Source organism: Canis lupus, chromosome 1 (assembly GCF_048164855.1).
Source record: "Canis lupus baileyi chromosome 1, mCanLup2.hap1, whole genome shotgun sequence".
Lineage (NCBI taxonomy): Eukaryota > Metazoa > Chordata > Mammalia > Carnivora > Canidae > Canis > Canis lupus.
In genome coordinates, this window is record NC_132838.1 from 5272501 (window position 1) to 5294065 (window position 21565).

At 38.1% G+C, this 21565-nt stretch overlaps 1 protein-coding gene across 13 annotated transcripts in view; it reads right to left on the minus strand.

Annotated features, from left to right (window-relative positions):
- The window catches only part of ZNF407 (zinc finger protein 407), a 449612-nt gene that overhangs the window by 178075 nt on the left and 249972 nt on the right, over positions 1-21565 (minus strand). For 11 of the 13 annotated variants that reach the window (XM_072819667.1, XM_072819655.1, XM_072819662.1 and 8 more), the window contains one exon: positions 2642-2808. In XM_072819667.1, the coding sequence (XP_072675768.1) occupies positions 2642-2808 (167 nt within the window). Of the gene's footprint in view, positions 1-2641; positions 2809-21565 lie in introns of those variants that run through there. The other 2 variants (XM_072819738.1, XR_012027907.1) reach the window with 2 other exon arrangements.

Here is a 21565-nt window from a genome sequence, read left to right on the forward strand (position 1 = left end):
CCCAGGTCTCCAGGATCCCGCCCTGGGCCAAAGGCAGGCACCAAACCACTGAGCCACCCAGCGATCCCCAATAAATAAATATCTTTAAAAAAAACAAAAAGAAAAGAATAGTAAATAAAGGCAGAACAGCTTCAGTAACCAAAGAGTCTCCTCTGTAATTGAGAGCATTATTAGCTTTTTTCATTTAGATGAACACATATTAATAAAGAGAGTTTTAAACCAAATTATGTTTAATCTCATTTCCCAATGGAATGTGAAAATGTAAATTGTTATCGTTTATAAAATAAAGATGAATTTAAATATTTTTCCTATCTTTGCTTTCCCATTTTGGGGTTAAGTCTGTCCCTTGGCATCATCATCTCAAGATTAAAAAAAAAAAAAAAAAGAGTAGATGGCTGTGAAGAATAAAGTTTAATTATAATCACTCATTTAATTATTTAATCAATGTGGAATATAAATCTTTCCAACTAGCCGCATTATCAATTAAATAACACTGAAAGTAGACTTTTAAAAAGTCCCATAAGATAATTTGCTCGTTAATATTAACATACTACTCTATGTTGAGGCAAAATCATTCTCTGCGATGTATTCACCAGCATGGTGTGGTGGGCATTAACCCCCTGTGTGCATGTAGGAGTACATATGTGTCAGGGCACAGCCGTGCACACCTGAACACATTCATTGTGTGGTGCGGCAGTGGAGCGCTGGTGCTGTGCCATCCATCCAGTAAAACCTCTAATGAGGAAACAGTACTCATTCCGTTCAGATTCAAGAAAACTATGATCCCTTTCTCCCATTTATGCACTTATTTGTGGTCGACCTCATCTTTCCTGTAACATAAAACCAGAAAAATCCTCATGAGATATGTATCCTTTATAGGCAAATCTGCTGCATGTTTAGATTATTCCCTTTCCTATTTTAAGATATTATTAGGCACAAAGACAAAATTATTAATTTTCAATGTGATTCAATTTTCTAGATACATTAGTGACCTTGATTTTTTTGAAGTGTAGAATTTTATTTAGGATGTTAGCCTGCAATGTAGTGTATGTCATATTTACCTTGGTGGCTTGATTTGTTTTTCATTCTAAATTCAATTTTACTTATGTTTTTTTTTTTTTTTTTTTTTGAGGGGGTAGAGGCATTAGGGTCAGGTAGTGGATATCAGACTATTTTTTCAAAACAAAAATTTTTTTTAAAAACTAAATGTAATATTACACTCAATAAAGGGGGTTCATTTAACATGCCATATTTATATGATAGCAGAAATCTAATAGGAGACTTTTCTAAACAACTTGAATTAGTTTCAAGTGTGCCATTTTGCATTCAAATGTAGAAAGACACGGAAACCAATCCTTTATTTTCTATTAGAAAACAGCCACTGTCCCCTATCTCTCATTATGGTGCAGACTACAAGACCTAACAACAAAAATCCATATTATTGATCCAGCCAAGTCTCCACAATTATTCTTTAGAAGGAAACGCCGACGATAAATTACATCTGCACTGGCTTTTCATCTGCTGTTCGATATAAGTGATCTCTCAGGGCAGGCTGGGGACCTTAAATCGTCCCCGCCCTTGTCAAGGAAGCTAAGGAGGCCTGGGCTTCCCACAAACTGCTTCAGAAGAACTTTTAACCTATAATTTCTAACAATAATATAGGATTCTTGGTAATCAGAAGAACATTTGGGAATGCTGATTAAAATTTATTATTATTTTTTTTCCCTTGAAACAAAATACTCTGAGAGGTGTAAAGAGAAAGACGACCACAAAAACAACAAATCGCTCATGGTAGCAGAGCCATAGAGAGATGAGGAGGGTACTCAACTATAAGCTTGTAAGGAGTTTTAGGGGCCCACTATCCTCAGATAATGGAAAACATGCCATAAACACTGAACATAACAATAGAGTATTAGGGGGATATATATGTATGAAGGCCCAAACTGAGAGTTCTCAGGACCATACTTAGCATAGATGTACTCTGAATGCTGCTTTAAAAATTCCATACAGACCTTTAAATGCTGTGATGTAAAATATATATGAAGTTGTACTTTTCAAATATATAATTATCTAGAAAATTTATAATAGCTAAATGCAGATTCTTCCCTTTGAATTAGTTATCAAAAACTCTTAGATCCGATAGTATTCTCCTCCTAAGAGAAATATTATTTTCATTACAATTTTTAAAAATGGTACATAAAACCAAAACTTACCAAGAATGTTAAAAAGTATCAGGGCACTGAATTTATGTCAGTAACAAACTACAGGACTAGTCCTCTATGAAAACTTATTGTTCCCAAATGATCTCTACCAAGATTACATCTAAGAAGATATGTTTAAACACAGGTAGTGTGTATGTACACACACAACATAAACAGCTTCTAAATATGAAACTTACTTTGATTCGAACATACGTACACATGTGCATATACACCCTTTCATTAAAATGTCACTTTAAGACTACTCCGAGTACCATTGAAAAACAATGAAATGACACCATACCTTTAATATATAATCACCACAACCTTAAGACAAACTCTTCAAACAAGAAATCATTTCTATCGACCATCGCTGGAATAATTAATGCACACGTTCACACAGCCCACCCAGCCTCCCAGGGCACAGACGTAGGGTTGCACACCTGTGTGTGTCCTGTAGTGGTCTTTCATGGCGGAGGCCGTGAGGAATGAGTAATGGCATGTGGGCCAGGTACACTTAAATGGCTTTTCTCCCGTGTGGAGCTTCATGTGGTTGTTCAGGGCCCACTTCTCTGTGAAACTTCTATCACATAAGTGGCATGTAAATTTCCTGTGTGAAGGAGAGAGAAAATGATGTAAATATTACCCGCACGGTACCACCTCAGGCCCCAGACAGAAGCATGTTTTAACCCTGAAATGTGGCGAGTGCACAGACTTTGTGAGGAGCACTGCAGGCCTGGTCTGTCATGTCTGTATAACCAGGCATTGATTTTTCTGTCTAGGCCTGGCACTTCAGCCATTTATTCTCTGCTTTGCGGTTGGGCCCAACGGGTTTGAAAAATTCTGTTACAGTCCAGTCACCCCTGAGGCAAATGTGAGAATAGATTTCACCTGTACAGGCCTACACCACTTATCCAGGGCATGGGCTGTCAGAGCAAAGGCTAAATGAAAAGCTATCCATACTAAACTACTCAGACAAGCCCTGCTCTCTGCCAGGCGGAGGCGGCCGGGGCTGCTGGTTGCAGTCAGAGCCAGGCCTGCCTGGAACAGCACGGCTCCCACCATGCACCCAGCTGCCCACCCTGCAGTGCTCCTGGGGAGCAGTGAGAAACGCAGAAGACTGTCCTGAACAAGGTATCCTTCTGTGTTACCATAAGGGAACGTTAAACAAGTTTCCTCTGCTAAGAATAAAAGTAAGATTAGGACTGTAATTTTTATAAAAAAACCTTTGAGAAAAATAAACCTCAATTATCTCCTGCATAAAAAAAAAAAAAGAAAGAAAGAAAATAACAGATCAGTCCTCATGCTAGAAAATACCGGAGCCCACAGTTCACAAAGATGTCTTAATACCTTTAATAATCAAGGCACAATGAACCATAAACAAAAAACTTAAATCCTTCTTCTGGTTGAGCTTCTGTCCCTCTTCACTTGCATTCATGAAATCATCACTGAAATTTACTTTTTATTTCTAATACAATTTAGTTTAAAGCAATGCCTGTGACTAATAATGTCCAGCTAATTAATTCAGGATAATGAACAGTCAAATAAAAGCAAATTAAAACCCAATATTCAAAATTAAAATATTTTAATAAGTGGATAAGCACTATGCCACAAAAGAGGGACTATGGCAGCCTGCTTTGACTATCGTAAATTGGGCTATACTTTCAGCAAGTTAATGCAATTAAAAAAATAGGATTATAATATGTGCATTTTAAATTAAGACATAAATAAGGAGATGTAAAAAATGTGCATTCTATCCATTAAAGCTTTAACTATGATTTTACAAATTTCCTTAACCCCATAGGGGTAGGAAAAGAAATCTTGAGCTCCAAATAATTAACTTCCTCATTTTGAAGCAAGTATAGATTACCTTAACAAATTAATCATCAGAATTCCACAAATTCTTAAAGCGAATTATGAAGTTAGCTTTTATAAAAATCCTTCTTCATTTGTTATATGTAATTATATTTTTGTAGTAATAGATCTTAAATGCTACAGAAATAAAAATTGCTAAACATTTAAGAAATGTCATATAAAATATCTTAAGTACTTCATTAATATTAAAATTGCCAATTAATACATCTATATAATGTATGTGTAGAAACACTCTATTTACACCCATTAACAGGGCCTGACTTTGAAATTACTGTATCATCTGATCACTGCTTCACTGTACTAGGAAATGACAATATAACTAAATACTTGGAAACGCACTGTAAAAAAATATCATGTCCGTATATCTCTTTGACGGGTCTTCATGCATTTAACATTTCAAAACCATGACAGGGATCTTATTTCCAAGATAAATTCCCCTATCTACTTATTTCTTCATGTATTTATTGTGGATCTAACCTTCTCCTACAAGAAATAAATAAGGAGGTTAAGTAGATGCTATCTTTTAACAAATAGTTTCTCCACACTGTATTACAACTTTATGAATGACAAAATAAATCCCTCATTTTTAAATCTACCATGATGTACATTTAACAAAATTACATCTACGAAACCTCAATACATGTACTCTATTATTCATACGTAATAAAAATGTTAAACGAGAGCTCAGTGTCTGTCATGAAATGACAAAAGCCAGATAACAAAGAACAAACTAAGGCCACCGCTTGACTTTCAGAAAACCTCACGTGTTTTACAATTTGCTTTATGAAAATAAGTTCATGTGCTGGTACTTTAAAAAGAACCCTGAAATATTACCAACGTAAAGTATCCTTATAAAGATTCAGACCTACTCTTCAATGCGGGTGTTTCCTGGAACTACACAAATTCTGAGTCTCAAGTACCGTGAATTATTTCACTTCATGGAAAGTCAGTGAGAATGACGTCCACCCACGAGATCCAGCTCTCTTTGGGCCATTCATGAAGCTTATCCCGAGTCATCTCCAGGGCAGAACACAAGTGAACATATGCTGCTCTGCTCTGCCATGTGGACCCAAGAAGGGAAGGCATTAATGTGTGTTCTAGATGCACATTAGGAAGACATGAACACCCACAATACCCAAAACACTGTTTTAAGACTAGGAGGCAAAGCAGGAAAATAGTTAGATTTGGATCTTGAGAAAATCACAGGCTACTAAGGGAAAAAAATATTCAAAATAATAACCTCAATGACATATTTAATAATAATGATTAAAAGGTAAAATGCCATCATGAATTTAAAAGAAGAAACAGGGCAGCCCAGGTGGCTCAGTGGTTTAGCGCCGCCTTCAGCCCAGGGCCTGATCCTGGAGACCTGGGATCGAGTCCCATGTCAGGCTTCCTGCGTGGAGCCTGCTTCTCCCTCTGCCTGTGTCTTGCTTCTCTCTCTTTCTCTCTCTCTCTCTCTCTCTCTCTCTCTCTCTCCTTCTCTATGTCTATGAATAAATAAATAAAATCTTTTTAAAAAATTAAAAAATAATAAAAAAAATAAATAAAAGAAGAAACAACTAATGGGGTGGGCAGATTCAAGAAGGCTTCCCAGAGGTGATATTTAATTTGGATGGTAAAAGATAGGGGCATATAGACACAGAGAGGTGGCAGGGATGATGTGGCGAGAGAAGTGCAGAATGAGGGTCCCAGCACTGGAAGCACCAGGCCCTGACACAACACATCCACTGTGACTCTGATTGCCTGCCACCCCCTTAAGGCAGCCTTCCAGTTTCCTAGGAAAAGGGTGACACCCTGTGACCTATTATTAGGTTGGATCAAATGTTATTGATGCATTTTCTATCAGCACACAGTGGTCTTCCATGAGTAACTTCTTGCTGAACTGGATATATGATCTACTAGAAAGAGGTCGTTTAGTAAAAACTTGGTAGTCTCCTCTTCATGAAAATAGCTTTCTAGTAGGTCAGTAGAAGGATGTAGGAAGACCAGTACGTGCCAATCCTGTCAAAGTTATAACCAGAAGGGTAAACTAGATGAGCATACAATAGGAAGATGATATTTGGTTTACCTTGTATCCTTAAAGGCCCATACAGTGCATGGTACACAGTGTTATTCTATATATAATTTTGGACCAACCAGATGAACTAATAAACTAGTGATTAGGAATTGGGGGACCTGGGTGGCTCTGTTGGTTAAGTGTCTGCCTTCAGCTCAGGTCATGATCCCATGGTCCTGGGAGGGAGCCCCATGCCAGGCTCCTTGCTCAGCGGGGAGTCCGCTGCTCCCTCCCCTAACCCTGCTGCGCTCTCTCTCTCGCTCTCTCTCTCCTTCTTCTTCTCTTTTTTTCAAATAAAATCTTAAAAAAAAAATAGTTTCATTCTTTACTCAGTCTTACCAGACTCTGAGTCAGAATGGGAGACCTGTGTGTTATAGCCACAGGAGTCATGCCGGCCTCCTAAAGCTCCCAATTCTCATACCACTTGGTCATCTCACCTTCCTGAGCATCTGTGCTTATTTTACAAAGTGTGAGTATTCAAACATACAGAACATAACATAACTGCATACCTACCACCTAGATGTATGAGATGTATGTATAATACTTATGTTTTCCATATTTGTTTCAGCAACTTTCTTTGGTATTCTAAAGTTCTTAATTTAACTGTTTAAATCTTAAACATTCATAAATAAAATTTTTTAAAAATGATATAACAGGCCCTAGCAAAAAAAAAAAAAAAAACAGGCCCTAGCAGAGGAACAACAAATGTACTGTGCAGAAAGCCATCTCCGGGGGGAGAGCAGGAGGGCCAACACCACTTCCAAGTCTTACATAATCTGGCTACTTTCTAATATTCACTAGCAAGTTCAAAATGCCAAATAGCGCTCTAAGACCTGTAATGAGAAAGGGTATTTTGTTACCTACTTCCTCCTCAGGTTTCACTAGATATTTCAACTGGATATAAAGTCACCTTAAAAGGTTCCAAGGGGGGGGGGGGGTCACAAGCAAAAGAAATCAAAATGATACCACACTTCTCATAAAGGCAGGCATTAGAGGACAACGTAGCAATGATTCGTACACTTTGAGGGAAAGGCTTTTATGTTATTTTATTTTATTTTTAATTTTATTTTATTTTTTAATTGGAGTTTAATTTGCCAACATATAGCATAACACCCAGTGCTCATCCCGCCAAGTGCCCCCCTCAGTGCTCGTCACCCAGTCACCCCAACCCCCTGCCCACCTCCCTTTCCACTACCCCTTGTTTGTTTCCCAGAGTTAGGTGTCTCTCATGTTTTGTCACCCTCAATGATATTTTCACTCATTTTCTCTCTTTGAGGGAAAGGATTTTAAACATAGCATGTTACACATAACCCCTGTACCAATTCCTACCAAGAGATGTCATTACAAAGTTCCCGGTTTCTAGGGATTGAAATGTCCAACTTTCTAAAATAATGCCCTTCTTCATGTTGGTTACTATGATATGGAAGTCAGTAAGGGTTCATCTCTTAGTGTAAAATTTATAAAATGTATAAGTTAAATTCTAAGCATTTTCTGGTATGTTCACAATAGGTTTCTGGATTTATGGTTCTATGTACTGTCTTCTCAGCACCCCGCCCACACTGGGAATGGCTGTGAGCCCTTGTCTGGTCTCTGTTAAACCTGGTGGGGTACCGGTCTTCTCTGAATCCTCATGACATGATTTGTAATAACACAGTCAAGACTAAATAAAACTCACATCTCTAGACTTAAAATTTTGAGGTGAGTATCCTCACTAAATATCCTCATTGTTAGATACATACTAAAAATGATAAATCTCACAGGAGTATCATCAGGCATTATGTACAAACTCAAGAACTGGTGGGAGCTGATTTATATGATTAACACCATTATCTTAATAGGTACTTCTGCCTTATGGAAACTCTGTTACAACAGTCTGTTTTCAAATGCCTAAAGGCAAGTAATGTCAAAATATACAGCTTCTACTTTGAATTGTGCCATTATCTTTCCATATTACTATAGAAGGTAAGCATCCTAACAGGAGATTCTATATCCATATTCTTCAAAGTATTTTTTAAATGTTATTTAAAATATTTTAAATCCTATTAGGTAGATTATTGACTATTGAGTCAACAATTTATTAGGAGCTTAGTAAAATATCTGTACATATCACACTTACATATGAAGACAAGGGTATCTTGATACTTTGGTGCTTTACTACTTTATAATTGGTAATCTCCTGTATCTCTGTAATCTCTGAATACAGTAAGAAATGTCACTAGCATATTTTTATGTTCTTTTCTAATCTCTCCAATTCAGGATAATTTAGACTATAATTGCTTTAGCAATGCTTTTTAAATCTGTGGACATCCCTATCTCTCTTCCAAAAAGCTCAGTCTAGCTATACACAGCTGGGAAACTCCAGGCATGTGTTTAAAAAAAAAAAAATCCCCTTTAAAATGTAAGGGGATATTTACGATTATCCATCAGCTGGGAAGTAGATAAAGAATGGGTTTAATCACAAAATGAGATATCATAATGCTGTAAAAATGCACCAACTTAGGCTACATTTATTAGCAAACAATCTCAAGAATGTAACTGCATTAAAACAAAACAAGTTGGGTACAGAACTACCATTTACATAACATTTTTACATAACAGGAGAAGTACTAAATACACACCTATGAAGTCCACACACAAGAGCATGCACGACATCATGTCTCTGAAAAGTGGGATTATGGCATGCATATGAGGATAGCGTCCACTCCAGTGCTAGGATTTGGTTGTTTTTAAAAGAGAAGGAAGCCAAAGTACATGTGGCCATATGTTAACATCTTCTCAAATACTATGTTTTTGAGATTTTTCACAAGTCAAAAATGAGTATTTTAATTAAACAATCAGATGATATTTCTTATCTTCTCTACACAACTCCTTGGACCAGTCTTGTCAAGTTAATAAATCACACAAATTCACATCTACAAAAAATGCACAGCAAATGAGCACAGTCTGATGTGCTACAAATAACATTTTAATAGAAGAGTAAGCTAAATTTTGTCAAAATATTAACTAATCGTGCAGTTATTATCTTTCAAAACTGTGAAACAAAGGTGTTGACTGATGCAAAACTATTCCTGTAAAGCCCAACTGAGGCTGCAAAAATGTAACTGCCAGGTACTGCTGGTCTTTAGGGGGAAAATCAGAACACGGATCTGTGAACAGGAGGCCAGGTATGCAGGATTGCCCCCCAAACCATCCACCACACTAATGAATTTGTTTCAACAACTCCTAAGTTACTCAACTACTACCAATGCACAGGCAGCTTCTTTGGAAAGAAAGCCTCTTTTTAAAATTATTATAATGTAATAATTATATGATAACACACTAAGAGATGAAATGAGAACAGAGAATGACAGAGTCTCTGCACAGAAGGGTCACCATACGAATTCTGCTGAGCTGCAAACATAACTGAAAACCATCACTTTCTTGAACAAAGAAGCACATAAAAGGCATCTAAAGACAACCACTGAAGAACAACTACAATGCTCAATTAATTCACATGAGCATGCCTTATGCTGAAAAAGTACCCTGAAGGATCACAAAGCAAAATGACAAAGTTCAGGACATTCTGCCATGATGACAGATGCAGGATCAGTAAGCACCAAAACTGTGAGACGCTTCTATTGTTTCTGGTTCCAGAAATAGTGGAGTAAAATATGCAATCCTGCTTTAAGACAGATTCATGCCCAACAGTCACTAAATCCACATTAAATACCCCAGTATCATTCCACAGTCATCTTGTTCACCTTATTTCCATTAAGTTTCAAATTACTGCGTACATGTTTAAATATAATACCCAACTTTAAATTGCACAGAAAATAAAGAAAAAATAAAGAAGAAAATCAGTATTTTCCCTGAACTGAGTAATCAAAAAGATACAGGGACTGCTAAATAACAAGTAGAGGACACTTAGGGTCTCTCTGAGCATCTGCTTCCAAATACTTGTGTGCCTGTATCTGTGTACAAAGTCCAAATAGAAACTCTGACTCAATGAATGAAGTCATAACTCGAAACCAAAACTATTACATGATAATACCAGTATCCAGATTACTTGAATTACGATAGACTAGGAGAGTGGCCTGTTTCTGATTATAATAAAACATGAGCATGATTTATATCAAGAAGCCACAAAGAGCTAAGATTAGAAAGGTTTCATTTACTAAATTCAACTCTTTAGGCTCAAGTGTGGTAGCAGATGAAAGTTGCACCACACCAACCCCCACCCCCAGGGCTTTTATAAAGCACGCAAGGGAACCTGCTACTGAAGCCAAGAGTCTTGAGTGCATTTTTGCCCTGAACAGGTGATAATTAGCCTAATTAACAGGCTAGATCCTTGTTAACTAGTTGGAAAAGAAATTTAACCTCACTCACGCCAAAGCCTGTCATTTTAAAACCTCTTAACGTATCATTCAGATCCTAAAAGCTGTGAAATATCTTTTCTGGCTCTTTCAATTCAATCCAAAGGTTGAAAAGCTTTGTGTCAAAATTACTTCTGGGAGGAGCATTAAGTAGAATATTAATCCCAGGTTGCTTTAGTCTACTAAGAACCAAGAGAATGACTCATTCTAAAGAAAAACATTCAAGGATTATAAGGTCTATGCCCTCAGAGATTTGAATTCATCCTTCAAAATCTCATTCCCATGAAATTTTTCTTTGTCAAAGAGACCATAAACTCCAGCCTACCCATAACCATCTCATGAAGTGTGGCTGGAGTTTTTCCCATTTCCCTGTATGTGCAGTATCTTCGATCAGCGGCTAGGAAAGGCTTTGTGTAAAGAACACTAAATATCTTCTCCATGGCAGGTCATCAGATTTGATGCAACCACTCACCTCTGCCTCCATAGGACAGAAGCAGCCACAGACAGTACATAAACAAAGGAACGTGGCTGCGTTCCAATAAAACTTTATTTACAAAAACAGTTAGTGGGCCTGCTCTGGCCTGCAGGCCATAGTCTGCAAATCCCTGGCTCAGATGACAGAGGTCACATCCCCCGCCAATTTATGTCCCTGAAACACCCTGATCTACATAGGGCAAAAAAAAAAAAAAAATGGAATGCTGCTGAAAACAAAGCTCCACTAAGTCCCTTTCTCAAGGTCTGAGAAGCTGGGTTAGTCCTGAAATAGTTTGTCTCCTGCACGGCTTTACAACACCAGTGCCAGTATGAGAAGAACAGGTGGAAGGAATTAACACGGCATATGAGACCCATTCTCATCTCAGGCTACCCCCTCTTTTTCAAACTACCCCCTTTCAAGGGTTTCACAGAGCTGGAGGGCTTGGGAAGTTGAAACAATTTTAACTAACCAGAGAAGTCAAGTCCTGAAGAACAAGACATATATTAAATTGCCACAATCCTCTACTCTGAACTAAATGAAATTTTATCGCTTCAGGTTAGGGAAGAAAACACCAGATTTCTGTAAGGAAGGTTAAAATAGCAGTTACAAATAAAAGACTAGTATTACTGTTTAAAGACCATATATAGAGAATTTCTTTTAAGTCATTGCTCTTACTAATATAAAAATTTTGAGATAATTGACATAATGAATTTCTTTTTTAATAATAAATTTATTCTTTATTGGTGTTCAATTTGCCAACATACAGAATAACACCCAGTGCTCATCCCATCAAGTGCCCCCCTCAGTACCCATCACCCATTCACCCCCACCCCCCACCCTCCTCCCCTTCCACCACCCCTAGTTCGTTTCCCAGAGTTAGGAGTCTTAATGTTCTGTCTCCCTTTCTGATATTTCCACCCACTTCTTCTCCCTTCCCTTCTATTCCCTTTCACTATTATCTATACTCCCCAAATGAATCAGAACATATAATGTTTGTCCTCCTCCGATTGACTCATTTCACTCAGCATAATACCTTCCAGTTCCATCCACGTTGAAGCAAATGGTGGGTATTTGTCATTTCTAATGGCTGAGTAATATTCCATTGTATACGAAAGATGAATGGATAAAGAAGATGTGGTTTATGTAGACATAATGAATTTCAAACTCCATTTACAGTTTCATCATAAATGCCTTGACTACTGTTAAGTCTTTGGACATTTAAAACACAGTCCTAACAACTTTCAGATTATAATTGTTCAAGCTTCTTCTATAGCAGCTAATTAATAAACAAAAAAAAAACACGTATTAAAACCTACTATGTGTCTAGCACTGACCTGTGCTTTGTTCAAACCTATAACCAAAGACATATATGCCCCTGCAAAAGGGGCCAATGGCTCAATGGTCAACACTAGTATCAGTGAAATAAGCAGCATACAAAAGCACCACATTACATGCTTTTAAACATCTTTTAAGATGCTTAGAAAAATTCCTGGTGGCTATGGACTGAAGTGGCTAGAAAGGCTTCCTGGCTGAGGTGGGGCTTGAGGTGAGCAGACATCTGTAATGCAGGCAGCTGGCATGGCCACGCTCAGGAGCAGAGGCAAGTGGAGGCAGCCAGCTGGTATATGTGAGCAGGGAGTCACTCCTCTGAACCCCCACAAGTGGGTGGGAGCATGCTGCACGGAAGGGAGAAATATGTTGCAGAATGAAACAGAGTCGGATTAAGATGGCCCCAATAAGCAGAGAGAGGAATTCAGCTTTGATAGGACAGAAGGGACCACCTATCTGTTGTTTCTCCTTCTCCCCTTCCTAGCCTCTTCCATGCTTGCTTTTTCACAATTATTTGATTACAATTTTCTAAGGAAGTAAATGTATCCTTCACGAATACCCATGACCACATAGATGAAGTATATATACATACAATCCACAATTAATGTGCATGTCTGGGGGAAAAACCTACCATAACAATGTCCTCATCTGAGAATTGTGATGAACTCAATTTCATATTTGGCCAAGTAAACACAGTTGTCTAAACGGCATGTTAGCGCTAACAAAGACAGCTGTCCTTCCAGCTACCTACCTGTAGATACTATGAAAACGTTACTGAAGAGCTAAGAAACTCAGACTAGATAATTTATATGTCACTGGAAAAACCTTGTATTAAGTTTTCAGATGATAATCTCATCAGTTACTGTATTAGAATGAGCCAGCTAACAAATATAAACAGAACAGATTTTACCAGGAAGACAAAAAATAGGCTTACAGAAAGGAGAAAAGCACTAATAGAGAAAATCAACTATGAAATTAATTTTCTTTTAAAATTTGAATACATTAAAATTAGGGGCACCTGGATGTCTTAGTCAGCTGAGCTTCCGACTCTTGGTTTCAGCCCAGGTCACAATCATAGGGTCGTGAGATCAAGCCTGGCGTCAGGTTCCACGCTCAGCGCGGAGTCTGCCTGAGATTCTCTCCCCTTCTCTCTTTGCCCCTCCTCTCTCTCTCTCTCTCTCAAATGAATAAATATGTCAAAATTAAACACAATTGATGGAAGCCATGTATGATCAAGAATTTCTATACCAATTCAGAAAACCTGTTACAGTCCTACTCATCAAAAAACTATGATTCATATAGAATTTATAAAAGTCATGATAAGGTTTTCATTTCGATGGTTTTATAATATTATGCCAAGAAAATGTTTCATTAACATGACTGCATGAAATTTTATTAGGTCAGCTACGTATTACAGAAAAATCTCACACATCTCTATAGAATAAATCCCAACCCCCTTTTGCTAATAAAACTGATAGTGTCATAAGAACAATATCACTCAGTTTCTTGCATGCCATCGACTCAGAAATAATATTCGGGTTCAGACATTCATGGTGCTGGGGAAAAAGAAGTTTAGCACCTGGCTTGGACAGCCTCTCGAGCCTCAGTAGGATCATGTGACTCTTATTTCTGGTGTATACTCACATCAGTATTTCTAGAAATACTGAGCACAGGACAACCCTTCATTCTATATCACAGTTAGATTACTGGTGTTCTATAAATAGTGAATCAAGAGAATTATCTATTATTTCACAATGATTTAAAACAGCAACAATAAAAAAAGCCATAGTTTCCTACTTGGATTCCTTGCCAACAATCTGTGCCAGTAATACACTCCAATAAAGACTATCAGGGTACTTTAAAAAAGAGTAATAGTTTTCTCAACAAAATTAATAGCTCAAGACAACATGACTGATCCTAAGTAGTGCTTGGGTTATACCTCTAACATAGGAAATGGAAATCTGTTAATACTGTAGCCCTATTAGAACCATTCACTGACACCAATAGACAAGGGGGCAATAGACTCTCACTACACATCCCAAGTGACTTCATACAGGACTCAAATATACAACAGATTAAACTGAAATGAACAAAATATTCCTTTCTACCAAAGGAGTTAAAATTTACCTTCAACATATGTACTTTTTTTTTCCTGAAAACTATTCTTGTAATACTGGAACATGTTCCATAGACCCATGCGTCTTATACACCAGCAAATATGGTATGCTTAAAATTTACCCTGTAGGTCTCTATGTATCTATTACAGAAACAGAATTTCTAGACATTTGCATATATTTTCTGGATTTAGAAAGGCCTGTCCAACCGCGTGGTGATTGTGGGATTTGCTGGAGCTAGGAAAGGCAGCCCCTCCAAAGTTGGGTATTTCATTGTCTTGGCCTTTGTCATCATCTCGGCCTTCTAGCATGTCAAGATGATCTAGGGAACCATTTGAGCTCAAGGTAAGATTAGCTAGAAGGGTTGAGATGTATTGCCCAGCAATCTCAGAGTTCAGTACAAAATTGACCCTTTCTGAGACCTCAGTCCGAAGATCAGCAGTTACCGCACACTCGAGAGTAAATATCCTGGGGCATCTGTACCCTGCAGCAGCATCACCAATACACAATGTGAGCGCAGCAGATGGGCTCAACGTGCACACTGGAGAGCCTGACACGAGTCACAGCTTGCTTTAAATCATAATACTCTGACATTCAAATATATAGAAAGATCATGTAAGGGATTTGATTTGTTCCTTTCTAAATCGTAAGTTCAAGGGAAGGTGCTAAAATTAGATTAACAAAAAAACAAAACAAAAACACAAGTTTGTAAGGATTTTAAAGTTATTATGATCCGACTGTGAGCAAGCAGTTAATAAAACACCAGAAGGCTCCTCACCATTTCTCAACACGTAGCCACTGTGCAATGGGTATGGAGTCACCTGCAGTGAAGCAGGAGTAAAACCAGAGATGCATGCAGGTCTGAAGTGCAGGAGATGGGGGAAAAACTCTCCAATGCAGGGCAAAGCAATGATGTTAGCTTCCTTTCAATACAAAAGAGCATGATTTATTTAAAAACTTGGATGTGTGTAGCTATGGATTCTTATTTTCACAAAATAGCTTTGTGAATCTCCTCTACTTCTCATATATTCTAAATTATTTTGAAAAAATAAGTTCTGATAGGCATCTATGAGCACTGTATATATAGATCACGTATACTAATTTTGTAAATCTTCAACATCTCAAGACTATGTGGATTGCCATTATCATTTATTATATACTTTCCAGCATTTACAATACCAGACTGAACTTTTTTCTCATCTACTACTTAAAGTGCATAAGTGAAAACAACTGTAAAGATGCAGTTCAAATATATCCATACTTGGCACAGGAACAGTGCTAAGGAATCTCAAATACAGAATTAAATGAAGCTACCAAAATGAGCTGAACAACAAGAATGACTTCTCAGTTATGGGCTGGGAAAGAACAGAAATGAGAGGCAAAGAGCTTGGTAATTTAGGCTTTATGATACAAAGAAAACAAAACTGCTCAACAGTTTATACCATTAATATCCTTTGTTTTAAAGAGTTTTTGAAGTGAAACAGGTTGAAATGAAGTAAAGGCCAAGGAATTATTTCACCTAAGGTAGTGACGAGGAAGCCTGGAGCAGAACCGGGGCAGCAGGCCTCACCGAGTCTCAGACAGGGTCAGCTGCCCCAGCAGAGTCCAGAGGATGGCAGCATTTGTACAAAGGCACCCAGAAAGGACGCTGCAAGAGAGTCCAACAAGTTCAGCTTGCCCAGCAGCCAGAAGCATGGATGTCCTGTTCTCCCATAACAAGCCTGACATATAAGTGTCTTCACTAAATACCAGATTCCAGCCCAAGGGTGACACTTGACCTTCGTGCACACAGCAGCCTACAATACATCAACAGCTGGTGGAGGACCCCTTCTTTGACTTGAGAACAAGACAGTCTGGTGATTTTCAGCAGTCACCTTTGAGGCTTCCTCCTCACCTTTCCAAAATCATAATGTAGGGTCTGGTACTTAAATCTCCTTTCTGACCTCTGACTTTCACCCCTATGGTCATCTCTCTTCTGACAACTTCCAAATTTCTATCTGCAGCTTAGATGTGTTCTGTGAGGTCTCATCATTCAGCTGTCCATTTGACATATCCACTGTGATAGGCAGGGAACAGGTTTCTTACATCTAATGTCTAAACCTGGCTTCCAATGTCTACCAACGGAACCTACTCTGACAGTGGTTGTGCCCATCTAGTTGATGACATGACTTGACTGTTCAGGCCCAAATCCTGACATCATCCATTATTCTTTTTCTCATCCAACCTACCAGTAAATCCTATGGGCTGTGCTTTCCAGATATATTCAGAGTCTGGACACTTCCATCTACCCCAATTGCTACCCAGGGTCCAAGTGACCACCATCCTTTCTTAGCAGGATCACAAAAGCCTCCAACGAGCTCTCTGCCTCTCCTCTCCCCCCAATCCACCTTCCTACCATTTCAGCCTGTTCTCTGCACAATACAGACAGTGATTCTGTTCAAACCTAGGTCAGACCACTCCAGGCTTCTGTTCAAAACCCTCTCATATTGCACTGAAGAAAAAAATCAAGGTCCTTGTAGAGTCCTGCAGAGCATCATGTGGCCTGAGCTCCCATGAATTTCCCATCTGGTGCCTCGTTCCTGGCACACTGTCTCCTGCGGCACGAGCCATGCCCTGCGTACTTCTTCTGGTGGGACACACTGCCTGAAATACTGATGTGGCTTAGCTCCTCCTGATGCACCTGTCATCTTGTCTCTAAGTCTTTCCTTTGGAACCCCAGCCCTCCCTAGAGTTCTCCCCTCTTTTATTTTACTATATCATCACTATTTTAAAACTGATACATATTTGACTTTTCATTTGGTTTACTGATTCTCTCTCCACACCAAAATGTAATAAGCTCATGACAGCAGAACTTTTGCCTGCTTTATTTTCTGCTCTATTCCCAGGGCCTGGTACAGAGTATGTACCTGGTAAGTGGTTGTTCAGATAATGCATTAAATATTTCAAAGGAATGAAATTTACAGAATTACGTTTAATGTGTCACTTATCAAAAAAATACACATACACCACACATACACAAATGTATGAATCAACAAATAAACAGAAAACAATTGGAAGAGATTCACAGCAAACTGTGAATAGTAGTTGTATTAGGTGGGAAGCCAGATGGGCTGGGAGAAGTCTGGAGGAAGGGGAAAGGGGTCAACTGGAGAAAAGAGACCTTGCACTTAGCACTTTATACACTGTACTAAAAAGATTTACACACATTCCACTTTTAAAAATATCTATGAATAAACATTTTTAGAAGCATAATTTTTAAAAAGAGGTTTATCGTAAATAAAATGTACAGGAATCATTAATTTTCATCCACTGTTGGCTTTTCTATGTCCTACTTCTACAGTATCATTTAGCTACAGTCAGAGTAGTAGAGAGACAGACAAGAGTTGAAATATTTATTGAGGCAGTATAAAATCAGAACTTTAGAAAGAAAGATATCTCTTGGTCTTTCAATTTTTGAAGTCAAAACCTCATTATATTTGTATTCAGATAGCTCAGACATCAGTGTCCAATGACTTTATAAGCCTACACTGAGAATGCCATAAAGCAGACAGCTAATCATAGATACTGTTCACTACAATTAAAGAATCTTCTGTTTGCCACGAATAAGAACATAAACACAATTTTAGAAGAGATGGTTTTAGGTGTTTGATAACAAAAAAATAATACCAGACTTTAGAGGCCATCAGACCAGCTTTCACTAAAGATCTTTCCGTGTTTTATATCCCGTTTTATTTTATTTTTTTCTTTTTTTTTCTTATTTATTATTTATGATAGTCACAGAGAGAGAGAGAGAGAGAGAGAGAGAGAGGCAGAGACACAGGCAGAGGGAGAAGCAGGCTCCATGCACCGGGAGCCTGACATGGGATTCGATCCCAGGTCTCCAGGATCGCGCCCTGGGCCAAAAGCAGGCGCCAAACCGCTGCGCCACCCAGGGATCCCTATATCCCATTTTAATTCCCCATATTACACAAGAATCCAGATCCTACCACAGCTTATTTGCCACTCACAGATCTATCCCATGCCATCTCAGGCACATTGTCTTTTGATTATTTCCTATTTTTATATGTACATTCCCGAAAAGATTCTAAACAATTCAGGGACATTTACGCTGATTTTCAACTTCTTGATATCTTTCATAGTAGCACGATAGTGGGGAGCAGAAAAGGGATACACTAAAACATTATACAATTTAATATTTTATATGATTAAATTTTATCAAAGGCTTAAAATATGGCAAGAGTACTCTGATAAATGAGATTCTCTCTCTCTCTCTCTTTTTTTAAAGATTTTATTTATTTATTCATGAGAGACAGACAGAGGGAAAGAGAGGCAGAGACACAGGCAGAGAGAGAAGCAGGCTCCATGAAGGAAGCCCAATGTGGGACCTGATCCAGGATCCCAGGATCACACCCCTAGCCAAAGGCAGATAAATGACATTCCCAAAGGCACACTGAAAACCACAAAGTTGCTCGAAGGAGGCCATAGCATAGAAGTGGAACAGAGAGCCGTCAGGACACCAACTCAGCTGTAATGCTGGTGCCTTGGTTATTCCTCTAGCCTGAAATTCTACATATGTCAGGTGCAATGGAGCTGGAACAAAATACCCTCAAAATATGTCCCCACAATAAAACCCTACAGATCTAATCTCCACTGATTCCAGTCCTAGGGCCAAGGTGTGACCCAAAACCCCAAACTACCCCCCGCCCCCGCCACCAAGGACTGGAAGGAAGGGTTCCAAGGAAGAGTCCATCAAATATATTGGTGTGCTATCAACTGACCATCATGGTTGGTGAGAAATTCTGTCTCCATCATATTTTAAGCCCCATATTTTTATACATATGTTTACACACAGTCCAAATGCTAGCTAATTCTCCCCTGGGAAAAAAAGCCCTGACTTCCAAGAGACACAGGCTTGAGTACCTGTATTCTTTAATTTGTCTAAGATTATAAAACAGGACGGCAGAACACAACAATCTAATAAATTATGCTGCAAGGCACAGCTGTGTAATAATACAAAGCCAGAAAGTGCAGGTAATGGAAGGTAAGACAGGAATGAGAACAGAGAATGCTTGCTGTACTCTACACCCTAAAACGAGCTGTTCTGATGCCTTATAGGTCACAGGTGCTCGAACAATCACTGTACCGAAAATTCTCCACTAAAAGTGAGAAGCAGAATAGGAACACATAAGAACAAAAGATGAATAAACAGAGACTTCTACACATAAGCAGTATATAGAGATGAATGGAGCATTCCACTGGCATTTACATGTTGATATTCACAAAAACCTGCTGAAGAGCTTGGTTCTCGAGAAGAGGTGCTTAAAAGACAGAAGAGACATTGGTCCTCATTTCTACAAACCGCCTCATGGAAACGTCCAGAAGTCTGTGTTGTACATCTCCAAACATCACTAACATTTTCCATAATAACTAAGTTCACATCAGTTACTGGGATTCACTAGTCTTCAAAAAATAACATGGAGTCAGCACTAGGGAGCATAAACAGAGGCACTCAGTAGTGGGAGAAGCAGAAAAACAGTACTGGGAATAAAAGCTCAGGCAAAAGATCATTAGGAAAATTTCCCCTGTGGAACAACAAAAGCGAAAATATTAGCACATTTCAATTGCTATCAAGTAAACAAGTCCTCTGACTGAATTTTAACTTTTACCTGAGCTACTTTAAGTAGATCTGACCTGGGACCCACAGAGACAGAGCCAGCGACAGGTAAAGAGGTAACATTTTAGAATTCAACAATCAAATTGAAGGGTACAACTTTCCAAAGTAGCCCATATGAAAATTTGGGCAATTTAACTTTACAGGTAATAAAACCAATTAAGCTTTAACTAATTATGTGAAGTTCCTACATATGCTGAAGTAGTAAATAATTAAAGTGCTATATGAATATACTTTGCACTTTGATACTCAATCAAGATAAAGATGACTTCAATGTCACAGAACACAGAGCAAAAATACAATTATGCATTTATCCCACAAAGCAACATCAGAGCATCAGATATGGATGTTCCTGAATATTTGCTAGTTCCCTCTTATCACTGTCATTTAGCCTCTTAGACACATCTGGCTACTTGGAGCAAGGCAAGGTGGTCTCTATCTGGTGGCCCAACAGCTGCCTATGTGCCCATAGCTCAATCTGGCTGCAGCTAGCTTCTCCTGGTGAGTTCAAGGACATGTCCTGTAAAGCTAGTGGTCCAGTACTAGGTTTCCTCTTTGTTTAAAGTAATTAATCCTGTTTCAAATCATTATTTATAATTAGCAAAGAAATTGCTTATTTGGTAAAATCAAATTGAAGATCTGAACACCCTAAATAATCCTTAGAAGAATTTTAAAGAAAATTCCTATGTTATACTGCTTCTCCAGTGAGTGAATTATCAAACAAAATACTACCAACAATTAATACTTGATAAAACAGAGATCTTTCTATCATGGAAAGGAACTCTACTCTCACTGAACAAATATATGAAAACACTGAATTCATCTTTTAACTCTGTGACGTTAGTCATATATCCGGATTGAAAAAAAAACTTAATTTCTCTTCAAAAATAGGATTTAATTGACAGATTCTTAAATGTCCACATTCCTGAAGACATTACTGTTCACAGTAAGCAAATAATGAAATAATAAGAGGTATTTTGTAAATGAAAAATGAAAGGATGTTGCATGCAACACGTATAAAAGTCAATGGAATACATATATATAAAAGGAAGTAAAGGCATCTTAACAAATCAAATAAGACTCTTTTGGGACATAACTATTCAATAATTATTGATATGGTAGGCTCCTTATTCCTAAAAACTATAATTAGACATGATGCATTCTACCCATTTTCCCAAGATGTAAAATAAGCTAAAATAGTTATTCCTGTCCAGAACATGCTGTCTATTCTTTTAGCTGAAAGCAAACCTCTAGTAAATTCCTATTTATCTTCTTGCCAATCACTGAATGAATGACTGACACTAACACAGCCTTATCTGGGCCTTATGTCTGCAGCACATTCTGCTAAGTGATGTCACTGCTCCAGCAGACGAAAATAAGCAGATTATTACAGTGACTAGGAGCAAACTAAACATTTGGATTTTTGCATGGACAGATTTACACACTGTCTGTCAGATAAAGCGCAGTTTGCCTGCTGCTTACACAACAAGAA